Source organism: Schistocerca piceifrons, chromosome 3 (assembly GCF_021461385.2).
Source record: "Schistocerca piceifrons isolate TAMUIC-IGC-003096 chromosome 3, iqSchPice1.1, whole genome shotgun sequence".
NCBI lineage: Eukaryota > Metazoa > Arthropoda > Insecta > Orthoptera > Acrididae > Schistocerca > Schistocerca piceifrons.
In genome coordinates, this window is record NC_060140.1 from 228444778 (window position 1) to 228464916 (window position 20139).

A 20139-nucleotide genomic window follows, 5' to 3' on the forward strand; every position below is an offset into this window, starting at 1 on the left:
TGTAGAAAGTGCTAACCCGCAAGACCAGTTTTTGTGGCATACCTCCAGTGAAAAACAAAAACTTAATATAATAAGACAAAACAGTTTATGTAGTAAAGTGTTTTCTAACAGTGCATGTGGAGCCACATGTGACTTGGTGTGTGGTGTATTAAAAAATACATCAGATAAAACAATCACTCTAACCATGCCTAATTTGAGAGTTAACACTTTCTTCTGCCAGCCCATTCAATGAATCCCAGTGCATTAATTTCAGCTTGTTCCCGTTTATGTTTTTAGAATTATATATATTTGTATCAATCAGTACACTTTGCATTCACAACAACTGAAAGATAAGCCTGAATAGCTTTTTCATTTGTACCCATTTAGCTTCATTTTCACCTACTTAATATAAAAGTGCAAAACTTCCCTTAGTTATTATCAATGTGTGCATACTGTTTCTTTACCATTCCCAACATAAAAGAAAGACAGTGGTAGAAATCTATATTCCGTGCAGCCTGAGCCTAGAAATTCAACATTACTATTTGTTGGAAACATTAGACCAGTTGTCTAATTATTTGATTGGTGTTTCAAGTTGTGTGTAGTTAATCTCTTATTTTTTTTGTGCTGTGACACTGATAACAATGGACTAGAAAAACCCCCTGACCACCTCATCATAATTATGTAGAAGTAACAGTTTCATAGCTTGTTTGTTGATATGCGGAAAATGTCCTTTTGAGGTGTATACAGTTCAAAAAATCAACAGCGGAGTGTGTATTGTTAACACAGTCAAAAGTGTGCTGGAAAGGTGTGTTTGAGATACAAGAAACATGACTAGAAACCTATTTTCCTTCAATTCACTAAGAACCTTTTAAAAATTGAGAACAGTTGACGTATTGGTATCACAAGCCTTTTTTATATCATCTAAAATTTTATTTTGCAATGATAGACATGTCTTAAGACAACATAAGTGGTCATGGAGCTAGTTTTCAGTTAAATAAATAAATCTAATTGACTTCCGCCTTGACTGACATCTCTGTCCAAACTCTTTGCCTTTACGTATGTCTGCTTGTGTCTGTATATGTGCGAATGGATATATATATATATCTGTGTGTGTGTGTGTGTGTGTGTGTGTGTGTGTGTGTGTGTGTGTGCGTGTGTGCGTGTGTGCGTGCGTGCGTGTGCGCGCGCGCGAGTGTATACCGGTCCCATTTTCCCCCTAAGGTAAGCCTTTCCGCTCCCGGGATTGGAATGACTCCTTACCCTTTTACAAATTAATATTAACTACATTCAAAATGTTTCATATTTAATATCTCATTCAATTGCACAGGTTTTGTGATCGACATGGACCAAAGGCACAAGTCAACAAACCATCTGCTCCTAATGATCTGATGTGTGTAGCAGAAGCTATAATGCCACGTATTATACTGAGACTGCTTCAACATCTCCGCGAACACAGGTACTGCAATCTGCAGTGTGTGTGTGTGTGTGTGTGTGTGTGTGTGTGTGTGTGTAAAAAGTAACTCTACATGGATTTGTACATTAGTATGGTTTTTTTACCTTATTAATCAAGCTACTACCTCCTCTTTGTTATTTGTGAATATAGCTGCCTTTGCAGTTAGTGTCTACTGTCATGATGATGTACATATATTTGTTGTTGTGCACAGCACCACTTCATAAGGCTTGGTAATATTGAAATTTTGTTGCAACCTGCCACCATGTGTAAGCAAACTGCATCCTCTCTGTGCTTACCGTATAACTCTTTCCCTGTGCAAAGGTGCCCTTTGATGTGACACTTACTGTAATAGCAGTAAGTGCTGCCACTATTTAATAGTATATTCAGATTCATTAATGAAAAGAGTAAGAATCAACTGATTCCTTGTTTGTACAGAGCTGTTCCTTGTCTAATCTGTCATTTAGTGTATGCTTTATGAAAATGACAGTACATTTGAGATTTAGTGTTTGTAATGATTCTGTAAATAAGACTATTTTGAACTTGATTACACGCAATATTTTAGTGAGTCTTAACTCTGTGTATGCTTTCTGCTTTCATAGATATACATGTACTAAACACTGTGTTTCTTAGCTAAGGTTGGCAACACAGTCAATACTAAATAATCCTGTTTGGTTGCTTCTTAGAATGCACACATACATATTTCTTTTCTTCATATTGGCATAAGTTATTTTTGGAAGTGCTTCATTAGCACTGTTCACTCTCCATGTAGATGTGAAGTTTGAGAATTTGCTAGCTATAGGCATAGTGAAATACCTGAGTCAATTTGCATTCTTTATGAATACTTCACTCTGTGAGGTTCCATTGATTTGTTATATTTGTGGCCAGACAAATGATTGACTATAACTTTCATACCTACAGGGTGTAACAAAATGTATGGCCAAACTTTCAGGGAAGTTTAGTCGTATGTTATATGACCGTGGGTCCGCAAATACTTCATTTCCATATTAAAAATAAGCACAGTGTCTACAATTGAAGACATGCGTGGAAAAATGGGCTAACCCTAAAATGTAAGTGTTGCCATCTGTTGCTGGGTACGAGAACTATCAAAACTTAAGTTGGTCTCACCCCTAAATACCCTAATGTAATATTTATCGGTCAGACCAATATCAATTTTGATAGTTCCCGTACGCAGCAGCAGATGGCAACACTTACCAGTAAGCTTTTACATTTGAGGTTTAGCCCATTTTTCTGTCCACGTTTTCAGTTCTTCCACACATTAATTGTGGGAAACACATAGGAAATGAGCCTATCAGCACAGTACGAAACAATGGAACACTTCCCACGGTTGAGGTTTGACACAATGTTGAATGAACCATTCACAGAAGTGTACCCATGCAGGAGAATCAGCTGCTGATAGTGCCTGCACGTACTGTATGTGGTACGGATACAGCAGTTTCTCATGTGGCTCACCCCAGACAGTCAAGTGGTCAACATTACTTGTTGCAGCTAATTGACTTATGCTGACCCTAGGGGTGTCACCAGCTGCACAAAGAAGTTCCTCTTCCAGCTCTAATATGGAAATAAAGCTTTTCAATGTGCGTGAGGAATATTTCCTGAAAGTTTGGCCATACCTTTTTGTTATGTTGCTTATATCACTGAAGGTAGCAGGGTCTACAAACAAATTCTGAACAGCTGTTGCATTACACACTTCAGTCCTTGTTGGGAACTGTACTGTGGCTAATAATCTAAATCTGGGCCTCAAAAACTCTATATGCCCTCAATCAGTACTGTCGGAAAGAAAAATAATGTTAATCTCCACAAACTATGGTTTGCCAGTTAAGTCTGCATAACCCTATGAAAACTGCAATTCTTCAGCTTCTCCTGATGTACTTCATGATGAAATAGTTCACAGGTGAATGGCCGGATGTCTATGTCCAATGGGCACAATATTTTGGCAAGTGATGACATTACCATCATCATGTGCACTGATGAACAGACTGCTTAGAGGCTGATGTGGCACTTTTATCTCCCACTCCCTTCCCTACGATATGCCATTCTATTTGCCGTCCCTTCCCAGCATCTCTTCCCTCACTCCTCCAGCTGACACATTGCTCCATCCAAGGTTTGTACCCAAGTATGCATGCTAGTGGCACATCTATTGTTCTTCCAACTGCTCCCGAAGTTAGTTTGTTGTAGCATAGAACCTTGCTCTTTCAAGGAGAAAGCCTTGGAATCAGCCCAGTGGAAACCTGCCTGTTTCTTCCAGTATGTAAACAACAGCTTCGTCATATTGCCACATGGAAGAGAGAAGCCAGAGAACTTTCTCATAAATCTCACTTCCATACAACAGACCATTTTATCACAAAAGTGTGTGGGTAGAGCAGTCCTCTTCCTGGATGTCCTGTTAAAAATAAAAGTGGCAGCACGTTGGGCCATACCATGTACCGGAAGAAGATGCACACCACATGGCACAGACCACCACCCAGTGCGGAGGGATGGTGTGCTCAGAACATTGGTACATAGGTCTCATTCTGACAATGGAAGTCTCAACCAAAAACTTTAACATCTGAGGATGGTGTTCCGGAAGAATTGCTGCAAGAAGGGGCAAATTTGGAGAGTTCTACTTTCAACACACCCTGTACAACTATCTGGAAATACCACGCACCGGCTTAGACATAGAATCTTCTTGATAGTGTTAAAGACAACTTCAATCTTTGGAAATCGAGGGTCTATTGGGTACCCTGCTAAAGTGGCAAGATATTCTGCATACTGTCATAGATCATTGCTGGGAATACTAACGGCACATAAGATTGATACAGACTAACTAGTTGGCAGTCACAGAATGTTGTGTATAAGAATTACACACAATGGATTATGATCATGTGGCGACACCACAGTGGTGTCATCTGCAAAATAGTGGTCAACGGCCAGCGACACCATAGTGGTGTCGTGTGCATAGTATCACTCACTGGCTGGCGACACCACAGTGGAGTCATGAGCATAGCATTGCGCAGTGGCCGGCGACAGCACTCTAGTATCTTTTGCATTCTGTTGGTGTTTTTTTTTTAGGTAACAATAAGTTACACATGTCAACAAGTTTTTTGTTTTTATAAGTATTTTTGCCCCTTCATCATGGAAGACGAAAGAGACAATACTATTAGTTACAGTGAATGCGCTGACATCTTGTCTGATGTTCCGGACGACTTGACCAATTGGGAAGAAGACATTGGACATCAAAATGAAAGCGAAGCAGAATCGTCAGAAGATAGTGAAATATGCCCAAGAATAATTCGGTGAACGCTACGGTTGCAAACTAATTAGGATGAATCAGACGAAGAAGACAGTGCACAGTGATCAGATTTAGATTTACCAAGGACCAATAATAAATTTGAAGGATCTCTGGATCCAAATATATTTCCCAAAGATACACAGAGCATCAAGGATATCATAGAATTATATATTGTGAATGATCTATTTGAATATATTAGCAACAAAACCAACAAGTACTACAGTCAAAAATGCAGTAGAAGGAAACTGGATAAAGAAAATGCCAAATTTGTCGATGTTGTGGGACTGGAACTTAGAAACTGGTTTGGGCTTGCTATCCTTATGGGAATCATAAAAAGGATCGGTGATAACTGGTTAATGAATCCGTTGGAAGACACACCGATATTCCACAAAACAATGTCCCACAACTGATTCAGACAAATATGATCATTTTTACATTTTTTTGATAACAACAATAAATCGGATAATGATGACTGTCTTTTCAAATTGCAATTTTTAGTTGAACATTTTTCCAAAAAGTTTAAAGAAACTTTTAATCTAATTCAAAACATCTCAATTGATGAAGGAATGATCCTGTGGCTTGGACAGTTAAATTTTAAAGCTTACAATCCGTCCAAAATTACGAAATATGGCATACTCATTTGGATTCTGTGTGATTGATTAGAGTATGGCATACATTTCCTCATTCTACATATATTCTGGCACTGGACAGCCTTTAGCAAAAACAGTGATGGAAATACTGACACCTTCTTATGGAAATTGGAATCACCTCTACATGGATAATTATTGTAACAGTGTAGAACATGCAGAGAAAGTACTTGAAAAGAAAATTTGAGTTTGTAGAATGATATGCCTGAATAGAGGATTCTGGAGAAATTAAAACACTCAAAAGTCAATGTGTTTGAAGCTTGTCATCATTGGAAAGGTGAAGTACTCCTACAGGTATGGAGAGCATCAAAAACTAAAACAGTAGGAATGATCTCTCCAATATATAATTCCACTATGACGATACTCAAAGAAAATGTAGAAAAACCAATAACACGATTTATAAAAACCTGAAAGTATTAGACAACAACAACCACATGAAAGGAGTGGATCGGGCAGACCAACATTTGAGTTATTACCCTATATCTCCCTACCCCCCATGAACCATGGACCTCGCCATTGGTGGGGAGGCTTGCGTGCCTCAGCGATACAGATAGCCGTACCGTAGGTGCAACCACAACGGAGGGGTATCTGTTGAGAGGCCAGACAAACGTGTGGTTCCTGAAGAGGGGCAGCAGCCTTTTCAGTAGTTGCAAGGGCAACAGTCTGGATGATTGACTGATCTGGCCTTGTAACAATAACCAAAACGGCCTTGCTGTGCTGGTACTGCGAACGGCTGAAAGCAAGGGGAAACTACAGCCGTAATTTTTCCCGAGGGCATGCAGCTTTACTGTATGATTACATGATGATGGCGTCCTCTTGGGTAAAATATTCCGGAGGTAAAATAGTCCCCCATTCGGATCTCCGGGCGGGGACTACTCAAGAGGATGTCGTTATCAGGAGAAAGAAAACTGGCGTCCTACGGATCGGAGAGTGGAATGTCAGATCCCTTAATCGAGCAGGTAAGTTAGAAAATTTAAAAAGGGAAATGGATAGGTTGAAGTTAGATATAGTGGGAATTAGTGAAGTTCGGTGGCAGGAGGAACAAGACTTCTGGTCAGGTGACTACAGGGTTATAAACACAAAATCAAATAGGGGTAATGCAGGAGTAGGTTTAATAATGAATAGGAAAATAGGAATGCGGGTAAGCTGCTACAAACAGCATAGTCAACGCATTATTGTGGCCAAGATAGATACAAAGCCCACACCTACTACAGTAGTACAAGTTTATATGCCAACTAGCTTCGCAGATGACGAAGAAATTGAAGAAATGTATGATGAAATAAAAGAGATTATTCAGATTGTGAAGGGAGACGAAAATTTAATAGTTATGGGTGACTGGAATTCGAGTGTAGGAAAAGGGAGAGAAGGAAACATAGTAGGTGAATATGGATTGGGGCTAAGAAATGAAAGAGGAAGCTGCCTGGTAGAATTTTGCACAGAGCGCAACATAATCATAACTAACACTTGGTTTAAGAATCATGAAAGAAGGTTGTATACATGGAAGAACCCTGGAGATACTAAAAGGTATCAGATAGATTATATAATGGTAAGACAGAGATTTAAGAACCAGGTTTTAAATTGTAAGACATTTCCAGGGGCAGATGTGGACTCTGACCACAATCTATTGGTTATGACCTGTAGATTAAAACTGAAGAAACTGCAAAAAGGTGGGAATTTAAGGAGATGGGACCTGGATAAACTAAAAGAACCAGAGGTTGTACAGAGATTCAGGGAGAGCATAAAGGAGCAATTGACAGGAATGGGGGGAATAAATACAGTAGATGAAGAATGGGTAGCTTTGAGGGATGAAGTAGTGAAGGCAGCAGAGGATCAAGTAGGTAGAGAGACGAGGGCTAGTAGAAATCCTTGGGAAACAGAAGAAATATTGAATTTAATTGATGAAAGGATAAAATATAAAAATGCAGTAAGTGAAACAGGCAAAAAGGAATACAAACGTCTCAAAAATGAGATCGACAGGAGGTGCAAAACGGCTAAACAGGGATGGCTAGAGGACAAATGTAAGGATGTAGAGGCCTATCTCACTAGGGGTAAGATAGATACCGCCTACAGGAAAATTAAAGAGACCTTTGGAGATAAGAGAACGACTTGTATGAATATCAAGAGCTCAGATGGAAACCCAGTTCTAAGCAAAGAAGGGAAAGCAGAAAGGTGGAAGGAGTATATAGAGGGTCTATACAAGGGCGATGTACTTGAGGACAATATTATGGAAATGGAAGAGGATGTAGATGAAGATGAAATGGGAGATATGATACTGCATGAAGAGTTTGACAGAGCACTGAAAGGCTTGAGTCGAAACAAGGCCCCCGGAGTAGACAATATTCTATTGGAACTACTGACGGCCGTGGGAGAGCCAGTCCTGACAAAACTCTACCATCTGGTGAGCAAGATGTATGAAACAGGCGAAATACCCTCAGACTTCAAGAAGAATATAATAATTCCAATCCCAAAGAAAGCAGGTGTTGACAGATGTGAAAATTACCGAACTATCAGTTTAATAAGTCACAGCTGCAAAATTACAATGTCATTGGCAAACCTCAAAGTTTTTATTTCTTCTCCATGGATTTTAATACCTACTCCAAATTTTTCTTTTGTTACCTTTACTGTTTGCTCAATATACAGATTGAATAACATCGGGGACAGGCTACAACCCTGTCTCACTCCCTTCCCATTCACTGCTTCCCTTTCATGCCCCTCGACTCTTATAACTGCCACCTGGTTACTATACAAATTGTAAATACCCTTTTGCTCCCTGTATTTGATCCCTGCCACCTTCAGAATTTGAAAGAGAGTATTCCAGCCAACATTGTCAAAAGCTTTCTCTAAGTCTGCAAATGCTAGAAATATAGGTTTGCATTTCCTTAATCTTTCTTGTAAGATAAGTCGTAGGGTCAGTATTGCCTCACGTGTTCCAACATTTCTACGGAATCCAAACTGATCTTCCCCGAGGTCAGCTTTCACCAGTTTTTCCATTCGTCTGTAAAGAATTCTCGTTAGTATTTTGCAGCCGTGGCTTATTAAACTGATAGTTCGGTAATTTTCACATCTGTCAACACCTGCTTTCTTTGGGGTTGGAATTATTATATTCTTCTTGAAGTCTGAAGGTATTTCGCGTGTCTCATACATCTTGGTCGCCAGATGGTAGAGTTTTGCCAGGGCTGGCTCTCCCAAGGCTATCAGTAGTTCTAATGGAATGTTGTCTACTCCCGGGGCCTTGTTTCAACTTAGATCTTTCAGTGCGCTGTCAAACTCTTCGCGCAGTATCATGTTTCCCATTTCATCTTCATCTACATCCTCTTCCATTTCCATAATATTGTTCTCTAGTACATCGCCCTTGTATAGACCCTCTATATACTCCTTCCACCTTCCTGCTTTCCCTTTTTTGTTTAGAACTGGGTTTCCTTATGAGCTCTTGATGTTCATACAAGTGGTTCTCTTGTCTCCAAAGGTCTCTTTAATTTTCCTGTAGGCAGTATGTATCTTACCCCTAGTGAGATAAACATCTACATCCTTACATTTGTCCTCTAGCCACCCATGCTTACCCATTTTGCACTTCCTGTCGATCTCATTTTTGAGATGTTTGTATTCCTTTTTGCCTGCTTCATTTACTGCATTTTTATATTTTCTCCTTTCTTCAATTAAATTCAATATTTCTTCTGTTACCCAAGAATTTCTACTAGCCCTCGTCTTTTTACCTACATGATCCTCTGCTGCCTTCACTACTTCATCCCTCAAAGCTACCCATTCTTCATCTACTGTGTTTCTTTCCCCCATTCTTGTCAATCGTTCCGTAATACTCTCTCTGAAATCCTCTACAACCTCGGGTTCTTTCAGTTTATCCAGGTTCCATCTCCTTAAATTCTCACCTTTTTGCAGTTTTCTTAGTTTTAATCTACAGTTCATAACCAATAGATTGTGGTCAGAGTCCACATCTGCCCCTGGAAATGTCTTACAATTTAAAACCTGGTTCCTAAATCTCTGTCTTACCATCATATAATCTATCTGATACCTTTTAGTATCTCCAGGGTCCTTCCATGTATACTACCTTCTTTCATGATTCTTAAACCAAGTGTTAGCTATGGTTAAGTTGTGCTCTGTGCAAAATTCTACCAGGCGGCTTCCTCTTTCATTCCTGACCCCCATTCCATATTCACCTACTATGTTTCCTTCTCTTCCTTTACGTACTATTGAAGTCCAGTCACCCATGACTATTAAATTTTCGTCTCCCTTCACTATCTGAATAATTTCTTTTATCTCATTATACAGTTCATCAATCTCTTCATCATCTGTGGAGCTAGTCGGCATATCAACATTTACTACTGTGGTAGGCATGGGCTTCGTTTCTATCTTGGCCACAATAATGTGTTCACTATGCTGTTTGTAGTAGCTTACCCGCATTCCTATTTTTTTTTAATTCATTATTAAAGCTACTCCTGCATTACCCCTATTTGATTTTGTATTTATAACCCTGTATTCACCTGACCAAAAGTCTTGTTCCTCCTGCCACTGAACTTCACTAATTCCCACTATATCTAACTTTAACCTATACATTTCCCTTTTTATATTTTCTAACCTACCTTCTCGATTAAGTGATCTGACATTCCACGATCCGACTCATAGAACGCCAGTTTTCTTTCTCCTGATAACAACGTCCTCCTGAGTAGTCTCTGCCCGGAGATCTGAATGGGGGACTATTTTACCTCTGGAATATTTTACCCAAGAGGAAGCCATCATCATTAAACCATACAGTAAAGCTGCATGTCCTCGGGAAAAATTACGGCTGTAGTTTCCCCTTGTTTTCAGTCATTCGCAGTACCAGCACAGCAAGGCCGTTTTGGTTAGTGTTACAAGGCCAGGTCAGTCAATCATCCAGACTGTTGCCCCTGCAACTACTGAAAAGGCTGCTGCCCCTCGTCAGGAACCACACGTTTGTCTGGCCTCTCAACAGATACCCCTCCGTTGTGGTTGCACCTACGGTACAGCTATCTGTATCGTTGAGGCACGCAAGCCTCCCCCACGGCAAGGTCCATGGTTCATGGGGGGATATATGAAACAAATAAATTTTATGGCAACTTGGTCACTTGCCAAAATGTTGAGCACAATGCTCACTGACATCTGACTACTCACTCGTGAACTATTTCACCTATGAAAACTGTCTCTTAACTGCTTTTATGAAGCTTAAGATATTTCCTACAGATTGTCTGTAAATTGTTAGTTATTAGCTAGTGTGTTTTGTAGTCTATTATTTGAAATAACTTTCAAGGAGCTGTTAAACACAATATTCAGTAATCTGAATGCATTGAGACTTCACTCCATTTTTGCACTCCATATTTCCTCTTACTGAATGTGCACTTGGGCAGTCACAGGCATCCAGGAACATGAATTTTGGTGGTTGCATTGTGCTGTAACCACTATGCTGAGGTCAGTGTTGCAGGATGATCACTTCTGCCTCCAAAGTTGCATGTGCGGGTCACTGTGGGATACAAACTCCATACCACGGTGAACACGGAGCCAAGAATGATCAGTCAACACTACCCAATGAGTGGCCCCAGTGGTTGATCCAGATCAAAGCCTTGAACCATCGGGGCTATCCAACGGCTTGTGGACTACAGGCTTCACCTAGGTGATCTACATTTACATACATACTCCCGAGCCGCCGTATGGTGCAAGCCAGAGGATACCGTGTCCCACTATTGGTAATTTCCTTTCCTGTTCCACTTGTGAATAGAGCGAGGGAAAAATGACTGTCTATATATCTCCACGGGCCTTACACAAAATGTACGTTGGCAGTAGTAGAATTGTTCTTCAGCCACTCTCAAATGCCAGTCCTCTAAATTTTCTCAGTGGTGCCCCTCGAAAAGAGTTCCAGAAGCATCTTTATAATACTTGCATGTTGTTTGAACCAACCAGTAATGAATCTAGCAGCCCTCCTCTGACCTGGTGCGCATCCCATGCGACACGCACTCAACAATGGTCTCCTTTACAGATGACTCACACTTTCCTCAAATTCTCCTGATAAACTGTATTCGACTTTTCACCTTCCCTACAACAACCCTTACAAGCTCATTCCATTTTATACTGCTTTGCAACATTATGCCTAGATAATCAGTCCGTGTGATCGTCAAGCAGCACAGTACTAATGCTGTACTCTAACATTGTGGCTTTGTTTTTCCTACTCATCTGCATTAACTTACATTTTTCTACATTTAGAGCTAGCTGCCATTCATCACATGAACTAGAAATTTTGTCCAAGTCATCTTGTATCCTCCAACTGCCACTCAATGATGATACCTTCCCATATATCATGGCATTGTCAGCAAACCACTGCAGACTGCTGGTAACACTGTCCAACAGATCATTTATGTATTTACAAAATAACAGTGGCCGTGTCACACTTCTTCGGGGCACTCGTGATGATACTGCTGTCTCTGATCTTGAGAACACCATACTGGGTTATGTTACTTAAGAAGTTTTCAAGCCAACCACATACCTGGGACCCTGTTTTGTATGCTTGTGCTTTGGTTAATTGTCGGCAATGTGGTATCATGTCAAATGCTTTGCCGATATCTAGGAATCTGCCCGTTGCTATTCATCCATTGTTCGCAGGATCTCATATGAGAAAAGGGCAAACTGAGTTTCACACAAGTGATGCTACCTAAAACCATGCTCATTTACACGAATCAGCTGTGTTTTTTTTCTCCCAGTCACTTGAAGCTTTGTACTGGGAGAGATATATGTTATTGCAAGCTAAGTAAGAAGCCAGTGTTGCAGAGAACTCATTGTAAAATCAAATTGGGACTCCATCAGGACTTGGTGACTTATTTGCTTTCAGTTGTTTCTCTACACCAGGGATGTTTATTACTATATCCTCCGTACAGGAATCTGTGGGTTAGTCAAGTGCCAGTATGTTTGTACTGTTCTCCTGCGTGAACAATTTTTTAAATGTGAATTTAATGCTTTGGCTTTACTTTTGCTATCTGCTTCTGCCAAACCAGAGTGGTCAACACTTGACTGGATAGAAGCCTTAGCCCCAAAGAGTGATTTTATGTAGACCCAGAATTTTCTCAGATTCTTGACTAAATCTGTTGCTTAAGTGTGATGGTGGAAGTTGTTGCATGCTTCCCACATCAATCGTTTTACAGCTGCACAAATTTCTGTTAACCATTGCCTCTTGCCATTTGTACACTTTTTTGAACCAGAGAGCAACAGCCTTTGCTTCCTCAGTATTTTTCGAAAGTCATTGTTATACCACTGTGAGTCTTTTCCATCCTTAATCCACTTACTTGGCACATACTTCTCCATAGTATGAATTACAGTTCATTAAAACTGTTCCCATAGTTGTTCTACGCCCATTGTAGTGGAACTAAATCATGATATAAGTGGGATGTTAGCAACTGTCTATCTGCTATTTCTAGCAGAAAGACTCTCCTAGCTTTCTTGATTGTTCATTAACATTAGTAGCTGGTAAAACATCCAAAAATGTACTTGATTTCACCTAGACCTGTTATACACAACTAGATAACTTCACTGTCACACACAAATTCAACCTCAGTAGAGATAATATTTTTGTCAACTGCAACAAACACACCCTGTCCTATGGCATCTAATCTGTCTTTTAGATCTATGGTCCGCGAATTGCTAAATAACTCAGAGCTTTCTACTTCAAGTTTCAGCCAGTTATTGGTCCCATGAGTAATTTGAGTGTGACAAGTTTCCTAATGGGCACTAAGCTCAGGAACTTTGTTATGAATGCTTTAACAGTTTAGTGATAAAATTTTGACAGTCAACGTGCCTTTACTGTGAACACAGTCTGATTTCACTATCTGTGAGTTGTCTGCCAAGTGCTCATCAGAGAACCTCAACCTTAGCCTAAAAAAACCCATGTGCACTTCACAAGTATTCTGCAACCATATTAGCTGCTCCCTTTGTGTAGTGCACCTGTGCCCTATCAAGGGCAGTCCCTCCACATGGCTCCAAACAAATGGACACCAACCGACTCAAATTGCAAATTGCGAGTTTTGCTTGCACAATGCATGTGAGGCCAGCAGCCTTTACAGGATGGCCTTAGAACCCAAGTGACAGGCATTGTTGTCACCAACATGAGCCACAGTTTGCAGAACACTGTCTGCTCAGTTGCCTCAGGCAAGGCCTCCTCCACATCTCAAATGAGTGACCCTGCCAGACATACCAAGTACACATTGGCTTTCTTTCCAGCCCTGAACGCTATCTGCCTAAGGGACTCCATAACATGCCTAATGTTGGAGCTCCCGATAACTAGTAACCCCCCCCAATGTGCCTTCTCGGACACTGCCACATAGACCATGAACTATGTTACAACAAAGGAATTCAAGGGTCAAAACCTCCAAAACTTAACAAAGAGTCATAACGTGTGGTACTTGTGTAGAACAAATAGAATATATGTACGTCTGGAGGTCCCTTCCTTACACCTCACTGTTGCAGATGGACATTACATCTTGAGCATGGACATTCACCATTTCTATTTTGGTTCTTTTTTCACACTTCAATACACCTTCTTCCTGTTTTCATGCTTGATCTGTGTTCAGTTTTTGATGGACTGTCCACTGGCCATTTTACCACTAAATCTGAGGGAAGTATGGTGCAGAGTTTCCCTTGTAAGTTACTTTATCAGCTCTGATATGAAGTTAGTACATCGGTCTGTAAAAATCATCTGACCTAGCGAGGTAGCGCAGTGGCTAACACACTGGACTCCCATTCAGGAGGATGGTGGCTCAAACCCGCATTCGGCCATCCTAATTTAGGTTTTCCGTGATTTCCCTAAATCGATTTAGGCCAATGCTTGGATGGTTCTTTGAAAGGGTACAGACAACTTCCTTCCCCATCCTTCCCTAATCTGATGGGACCGATGACCTCAGTGACCTCGCTGTTTGGTTCCCTTCCCCAAATCAACCGACCAACGAAAAAGCGAGTTGATTCTAAAGAACTGTGAATGCAGTTATGTCATGTAAATTACATTGCCTAGATTTCAGTCCCTGCAAAGTTCCATGTAAGAGTCTTTGAAAAATGGCCACTGTGCCCCACATCTGAGGACTTGCGTTACAGCAGTTCAGTATTCTCAGCAGTAGTACCGTAACAGAATGCTGCCCTGTCCAGCTCTACTGTGCGCGAATCTTAATTGACTTCTGCATGATGTTTAAGCTATAACTCTAACATCAAGATTGTGCAGCAACCATCGCCTCTGAGACAAAATTTCCCTACAAATGCAGAAATCTTTTCTCCCAACACAGAAGCTCTACAATACTGAACCCAGTGAATGCAGGTCATTTCCATCCACTTCTTAACCTACATCGTGGTAGGCCAAACCTCCTATTCCCCATGGTCCAAATTTGGCAGGAACATTTACACACCCATGCAAAAAAAAAAAAAAAAAAACGCACTCACCTTCCATCCACTAAGCTGTCAAAGTAAAATTCTGCCACAGCATATGTTTGGACTGTGTTTATATTTACTGGGAACACCACACAGTAAATCTGGAGCCCCTATTGCCATTTGGCAGTGGTTTACTATTCCCACCTCATGTCCATCTATCATGGTCCTGTTAGGCTTTAACCTGCAATATCATTTTGGATATCCTATTTGCCCACATTTCATACATTGTGGTTCATGGCACCTTGCCGTATGTGATCTGTTCATCCTCACTTGTAACATTTAATACTTGTGGTGAAAATTCATTTTGTATACCGAACTCGGGTCGCAGTGTCAATCTCTTCCAATGCCATTGCAGTTGCTACGGCTTTGGCTAAGTTCTTAAGGAACTCTGCCTGTACTTTCCTTGATACATCAGGTAGTAACCTCTGCAAAAATGCGTGTAACACTGTTTTTCTGCCTCTTGTGGGAAGGACTGTGTAGTTATCACTTTGTGTAAACTCTTGTGTTGACATTGAGCTTTTTAATTCTGTCCACAAAGTTTTCAAATGACTACCCCAGTTTCTGGGACACATTGTTCAGTTTCTCTCTAGAATACCTACTGCTATTTTTCCTTCCATGTCGCTGCACCATACCCACCCCCAGAATTTCAAATGTTGGTGTGTTCCATAACTCATCATTATACATTAAGTATGTTTTAGCAAATCACACCAAATGCTATTGAACCATATGTAAAACATGTTCCTTTGATCAGCATCTCAGCTTAGTGGCTGCTAACAAGTTGTCTATGAATGGTAACACATCATCTCCTGCTATCCCCGAAATAGGATAAACTAGGGCATGAGTATGGGCATAATGGCTGAAAGTCATTAAAATATTTTGATAAGGGTTCCAACAGTCATGAAGCGGCCATAAATGAACTGGGGAAGATCTGCTTGGTCTCTTATTTTATTTGCACATTTTTGGCATCAAGCATTAACTGCCTTGTAGAACAGTGAAGAAGTTATTTTTATCGGTTTACTAAATAAATGTGGCTTTTACTAATCTTTTCCCCAGAGGCAGGTGCACATTTTCACCTTCTGGCACTTGTGGCATTATGCCATAATAAAGAACCAAACTTGAGATAATACAGTACTGGTACACCAAGAAAATTTGCTTCATGAAAATTGCACCGAAAAGCTTAATATCAGGTTGGGGCCTACTTCATTGTGAATCTGGATGTACAAATGTGCACTTTAAGTCAAATTATGCATTTCAGTATGGTTTACGAAATTCCGGTGCTCGTAAGAGTATCCTCCGATGTCCTGTTCCCTTTATGATGTAATGTAAGATCTCTTAATACTATGTGTATATGTACGAGCATATGGGCTTCGTACATCATCGTAGCTGCCCACTCACAGTGACACCTTTTTACTGGCGCACTCTGGCAACTGCTGAAAGTAAGTTTTTTCTAACAGGTCATGGGGAAAATACTGTGAATGGTGCTTTGAAAAGCATTAGTTTCAAAGTAAATTTCCCTTTACACAAGATGAATTATGTTATGTGTACAAATGTGCAATGAATTTCTTAAATCACAGAGCGTTTGACTCTTAAAACTTAACACATTGATGACTAGCCGCTTAGACGACTTTATGGCACAGAAGACCAAACATTAATGTCGTTATTTAAAATTTTACTGGCACGTTTGTGTGATGTATCGTAAAGACCAAAACTCTCAAAGACAATATTATATGTGAAATCTTAGTTTTTCTTGTAGCTACACTATGTGCATTAAATTAAACCATTAACTTTTCCTATTTGTGTGTTCACACTACTTAACAGTGATGTTGCTATTGGCTGGCTACATCAAGTTTCCTATGCTCTGAATATCTGCTGCCATTGGCTGGTGAGATTACATGACATAAGCTATGATTGGATTGTGAAAGCACTTGTCAGTCTAGCTTTCAGTGCTTCAGAAACTAACGTGCAATTTTTAGTGGAATTCGAATCTATATTTTCATAATACGAATACAAAAGTATGCAGCATATTGTAATATGAAAATATTCCGCGTAAATGTTGCTGCACATCAAAGATCTTTCCAAATTTTTTTCAGAGTTTTTTTTGTTCTCTGAAGTTCCTTACTGGTGTATAAAACCTTTACCATTCAAAGAATTGATATTTTTACAGCTCTGAGGGAAAGTATACTGCCACTTATTGTGAAAAAGTTTATTTTTCACCTTGGAAGAAATGTATTGTCCTGTTGGGGGGGGGGGGGGGGGGGGGAGTGTGTTTTTAACTGGGAAATCCGTGAATTTTTTTTTCTTGACCATGTATACATCCTGAGGTAAGGTGGTCTTCATTGCCATTGAGAGTGTTACTTCTTGAAAAATGTAACAATAATGTCTTCTTGCACTCTAGATCATGACTGTTTATCCACAGACATCCTTGTTTGATTGTAGGTATTTTAAAGCTCGCTTTGCTGTGAATTCATGTCACGTTCATCCATCATCATTCATTTGTTACATTCCTGTCTCATATACGCTTTAAATGGTTTATTTATCAAGACATCAACAGGTTGCAATTGTGAAGTAAGAAACCACCTTTCCTTCTCTACCACACTCTGTTAATCCATAATTTCATACCAGCATCATCCATCCAACCGTTTTCATGTACGTAATCGACATCTGGCGACATTTCAGAAGATTTTGGCATTGTTTTGTGCTTGGTAATGATTATTGGATTAAGTTTAGTGCTTGGAGCACAACAAGAAAGGACAACAGCGTAGTGCATTTTTGCATGTCCACTTGTTTTTATAGTTACACGTTAGCACTTTTCTTGGCAACAGTTCTGTTACTCGGCACATGAAATGTCAGATGAGCTTCATCCATATTTGTTATTGGCTTAGTTTCACACTGGTTTTCTTTTTGTGTTGAATAATAAAACAAAGAAAAGATAATATTTTCTCTTCACACTATCGTGATATTTTCTGATGTATTTTGGCTTTGGTTTGCAACTAAGTCCTTGAATCCATTTCAGTATGTCATCTCTCTCTCTCTCTCTCTCTCTCTCTCTCTCTCTCTCTCTCTCTCTCTCTCTCCCCCTCCCCCTCCCTCTTCCCCCCCCCCCCCCAAAAAAAATCACTCACTCACTCACTCGCTCCCATTAGCCCACTGTTGGCAGAGGGCCATAACACCGTTCAGCTGCACTGTTTCCATGTTCTTCTGCATATGCTATTACTTTCAATTTATAGCCCACATTATATGAACACCTTTTCTTTTTTTCCATTAGGAAACTAGCTACTAGCAAAAATATTGTACCATTACCGATAACACAAATCACTTTCTATTCAAGTTCACTGACATTGTAGACTGCAGTGAAGCATCATAGGCTAGACAGTGTTCTATGTTTGTGATGGCCTGGCAGGTGGGTGACACTGCTAGCAAGTTTGTGAATATCCACAACTCATGTTGCTTTGGTTCACCACTATTGCCGGTTGCATCCATTGTTGTCAGATGGAGATAGATTTCCCACGGCATCGAATATAGGGACATTTTTAAGACTGGTGGGAATTTTAAATCAAACACTGGACATTTTTATATTAATTTCGAGTATAACACACACCTGAATGTTGGAGGCAAGTTTTCAAGGAAAAAAGTGCTTCTCATTGTATCTAAAATATGGTACATAGCTGTGATGTACATTTCTTCTTTAATAGTGATGGAGCCTCTGTTGCCAAGTCCAAAATGAACTTGTATAAATTTATTTTCTGATAGGTCACACTTTATTAGCATCCTGTTTTCATTTAGTGGTTTGAAAAAAATGATTGACTCTTGTCCCTGGAATGATAAAACCAGTTTCATTCTGTTTTTGTAACGTAATTGTGAATTTTGTTATCTACTCTGTCATAATATAAAATGTTTGTCTTGCTGGAACAAGGGTTGTGCCAAACGTCAATAGCTCTTTTCGAACTAAATTCACATAGTCACTGTAAATGTTTAATATACCATCAACTCCATCACATGCTTTTCCACCATGATTAGTGGAAATTCCATTCTGTAGTTATCCGTGGTCTTGCTTGTAATGGCACAAATTTACAAAATTATTAAGTTTCTATATTGTGCAGAACTGCCATCATTGAAGTAAATGACATGTTGAATGTGTTGTATGTGTTCCAGGGTAAGATCAATTTTATGGAAAACATAGAATATTTTTGTATCATGTTGCAAACAATCTTTTATAAAACACAACATTCATTTAATGCAGTCCTCTGTTTTATTGTACGCAACAAAAGGGTAAAGGGTAACGTGAATGTTCTACCATCCCAAAGCAAACAAGGATAGTTTTCTGCAAAATCCACTGTAGTGGTGCATGAAGTATCAGGGAGTCTTTCGTTGCTAGTTTTTCAGTAGCAACCCTGAGATTTCCATATGTAGTAATGTTGTGCCAAGTTTTAAAGTTTTTGGAGTAAATACTGAACTAATTTGTTGACTTTCTTCATTAATGTGTCCAGTGTAGGTGGATCAATTAGGATCCAGTCCTTAAAAATGACTTTTTTAGAATCTTGTAAGGATTACAACTTGAGTGAAATAATTCACATTTCACATTCTTCAGGACAATGAGAAGAGCAATGCAGCATACACTCCTCATTTTCTAGAATCTAAATACATTTCCACAATAGTTAAGTGTATGGTTCTTTTACATGCGCAGTATGCATAATCAATTTTACATTTTGGTGATAAATGTAACACATTTTTTGGATAAAGTTCACAAATATTTTATCGGAAAGAAGTACAGATCTTCCAGTTTATGCAAAAGTATAACACATTTTACCATTTTCTGAAGGGACAGATAGTCACTCTTTTATTAGCAGGAATTCAAATTATATTCTCAGGCATAGTAACAAGAAAGGCCGTAGAAACAACTGTCATTGTTGATTTGTAGATATTTGTATGCTTAATTCCAGCATTTTAATAATTTTATATCATAATCTATTGGTTATGAACTGCAGATTGAAACTGAAGAAACTGCAAAAAGCTGGGAATTTAAGGAGATGGGATCTGGATAAACTGAAAGAACCAGAGGTTGTAGAGAGTTTGAGGGAGAGCATAAGGGAACAATTGACAGGAATGGGGGAAAGAAATACAGTAGAAGAAGAATGGGTAGCTCTGAGGGATGAAGTAGTGAAGGCAGCAGACGATCAAGTAGGTAAAAAGACGAGGGCTAATAGAAATCCTTGGGTAACAGAAGAAATATTGAATTTAATTGATGAAAGGAGAAAATATAAAAATGCAGTAAATGAAGCAGGCAAAAAGGAATACAAATGTCTCAAAAATGAGATCGACAGGAAGTGCAAAATGGCTAAGCAGGG

The 20139-nt window shown here is 39.6% G+C and overlaps 1 protein-coding gene across 2 annotated transcripts in view; it reads left to right on the top strand.

Moving 5' to 3' along the window:
- The window catches only part of LOC124787897 (E3 ubiquitin-protein ligase Ubr3), a 289094-nt gene that overhangs the window by 17103 nt on the left and 251852 nt on the right, over window positions 1–20139 (top strand). For both annotated transcript variants that reach the window (XM_047254874.1, XM_047254875.1), the window contains exon 3: window positions 1307–1435. In XM_047254874.1, coding sequence (XP_047110830.1) covers window positions 1307–1435 — 129 coding nt within the window. The remainder of the gene's footprint in view (window positions 1–1306; window positions 1436–20139) is intronic.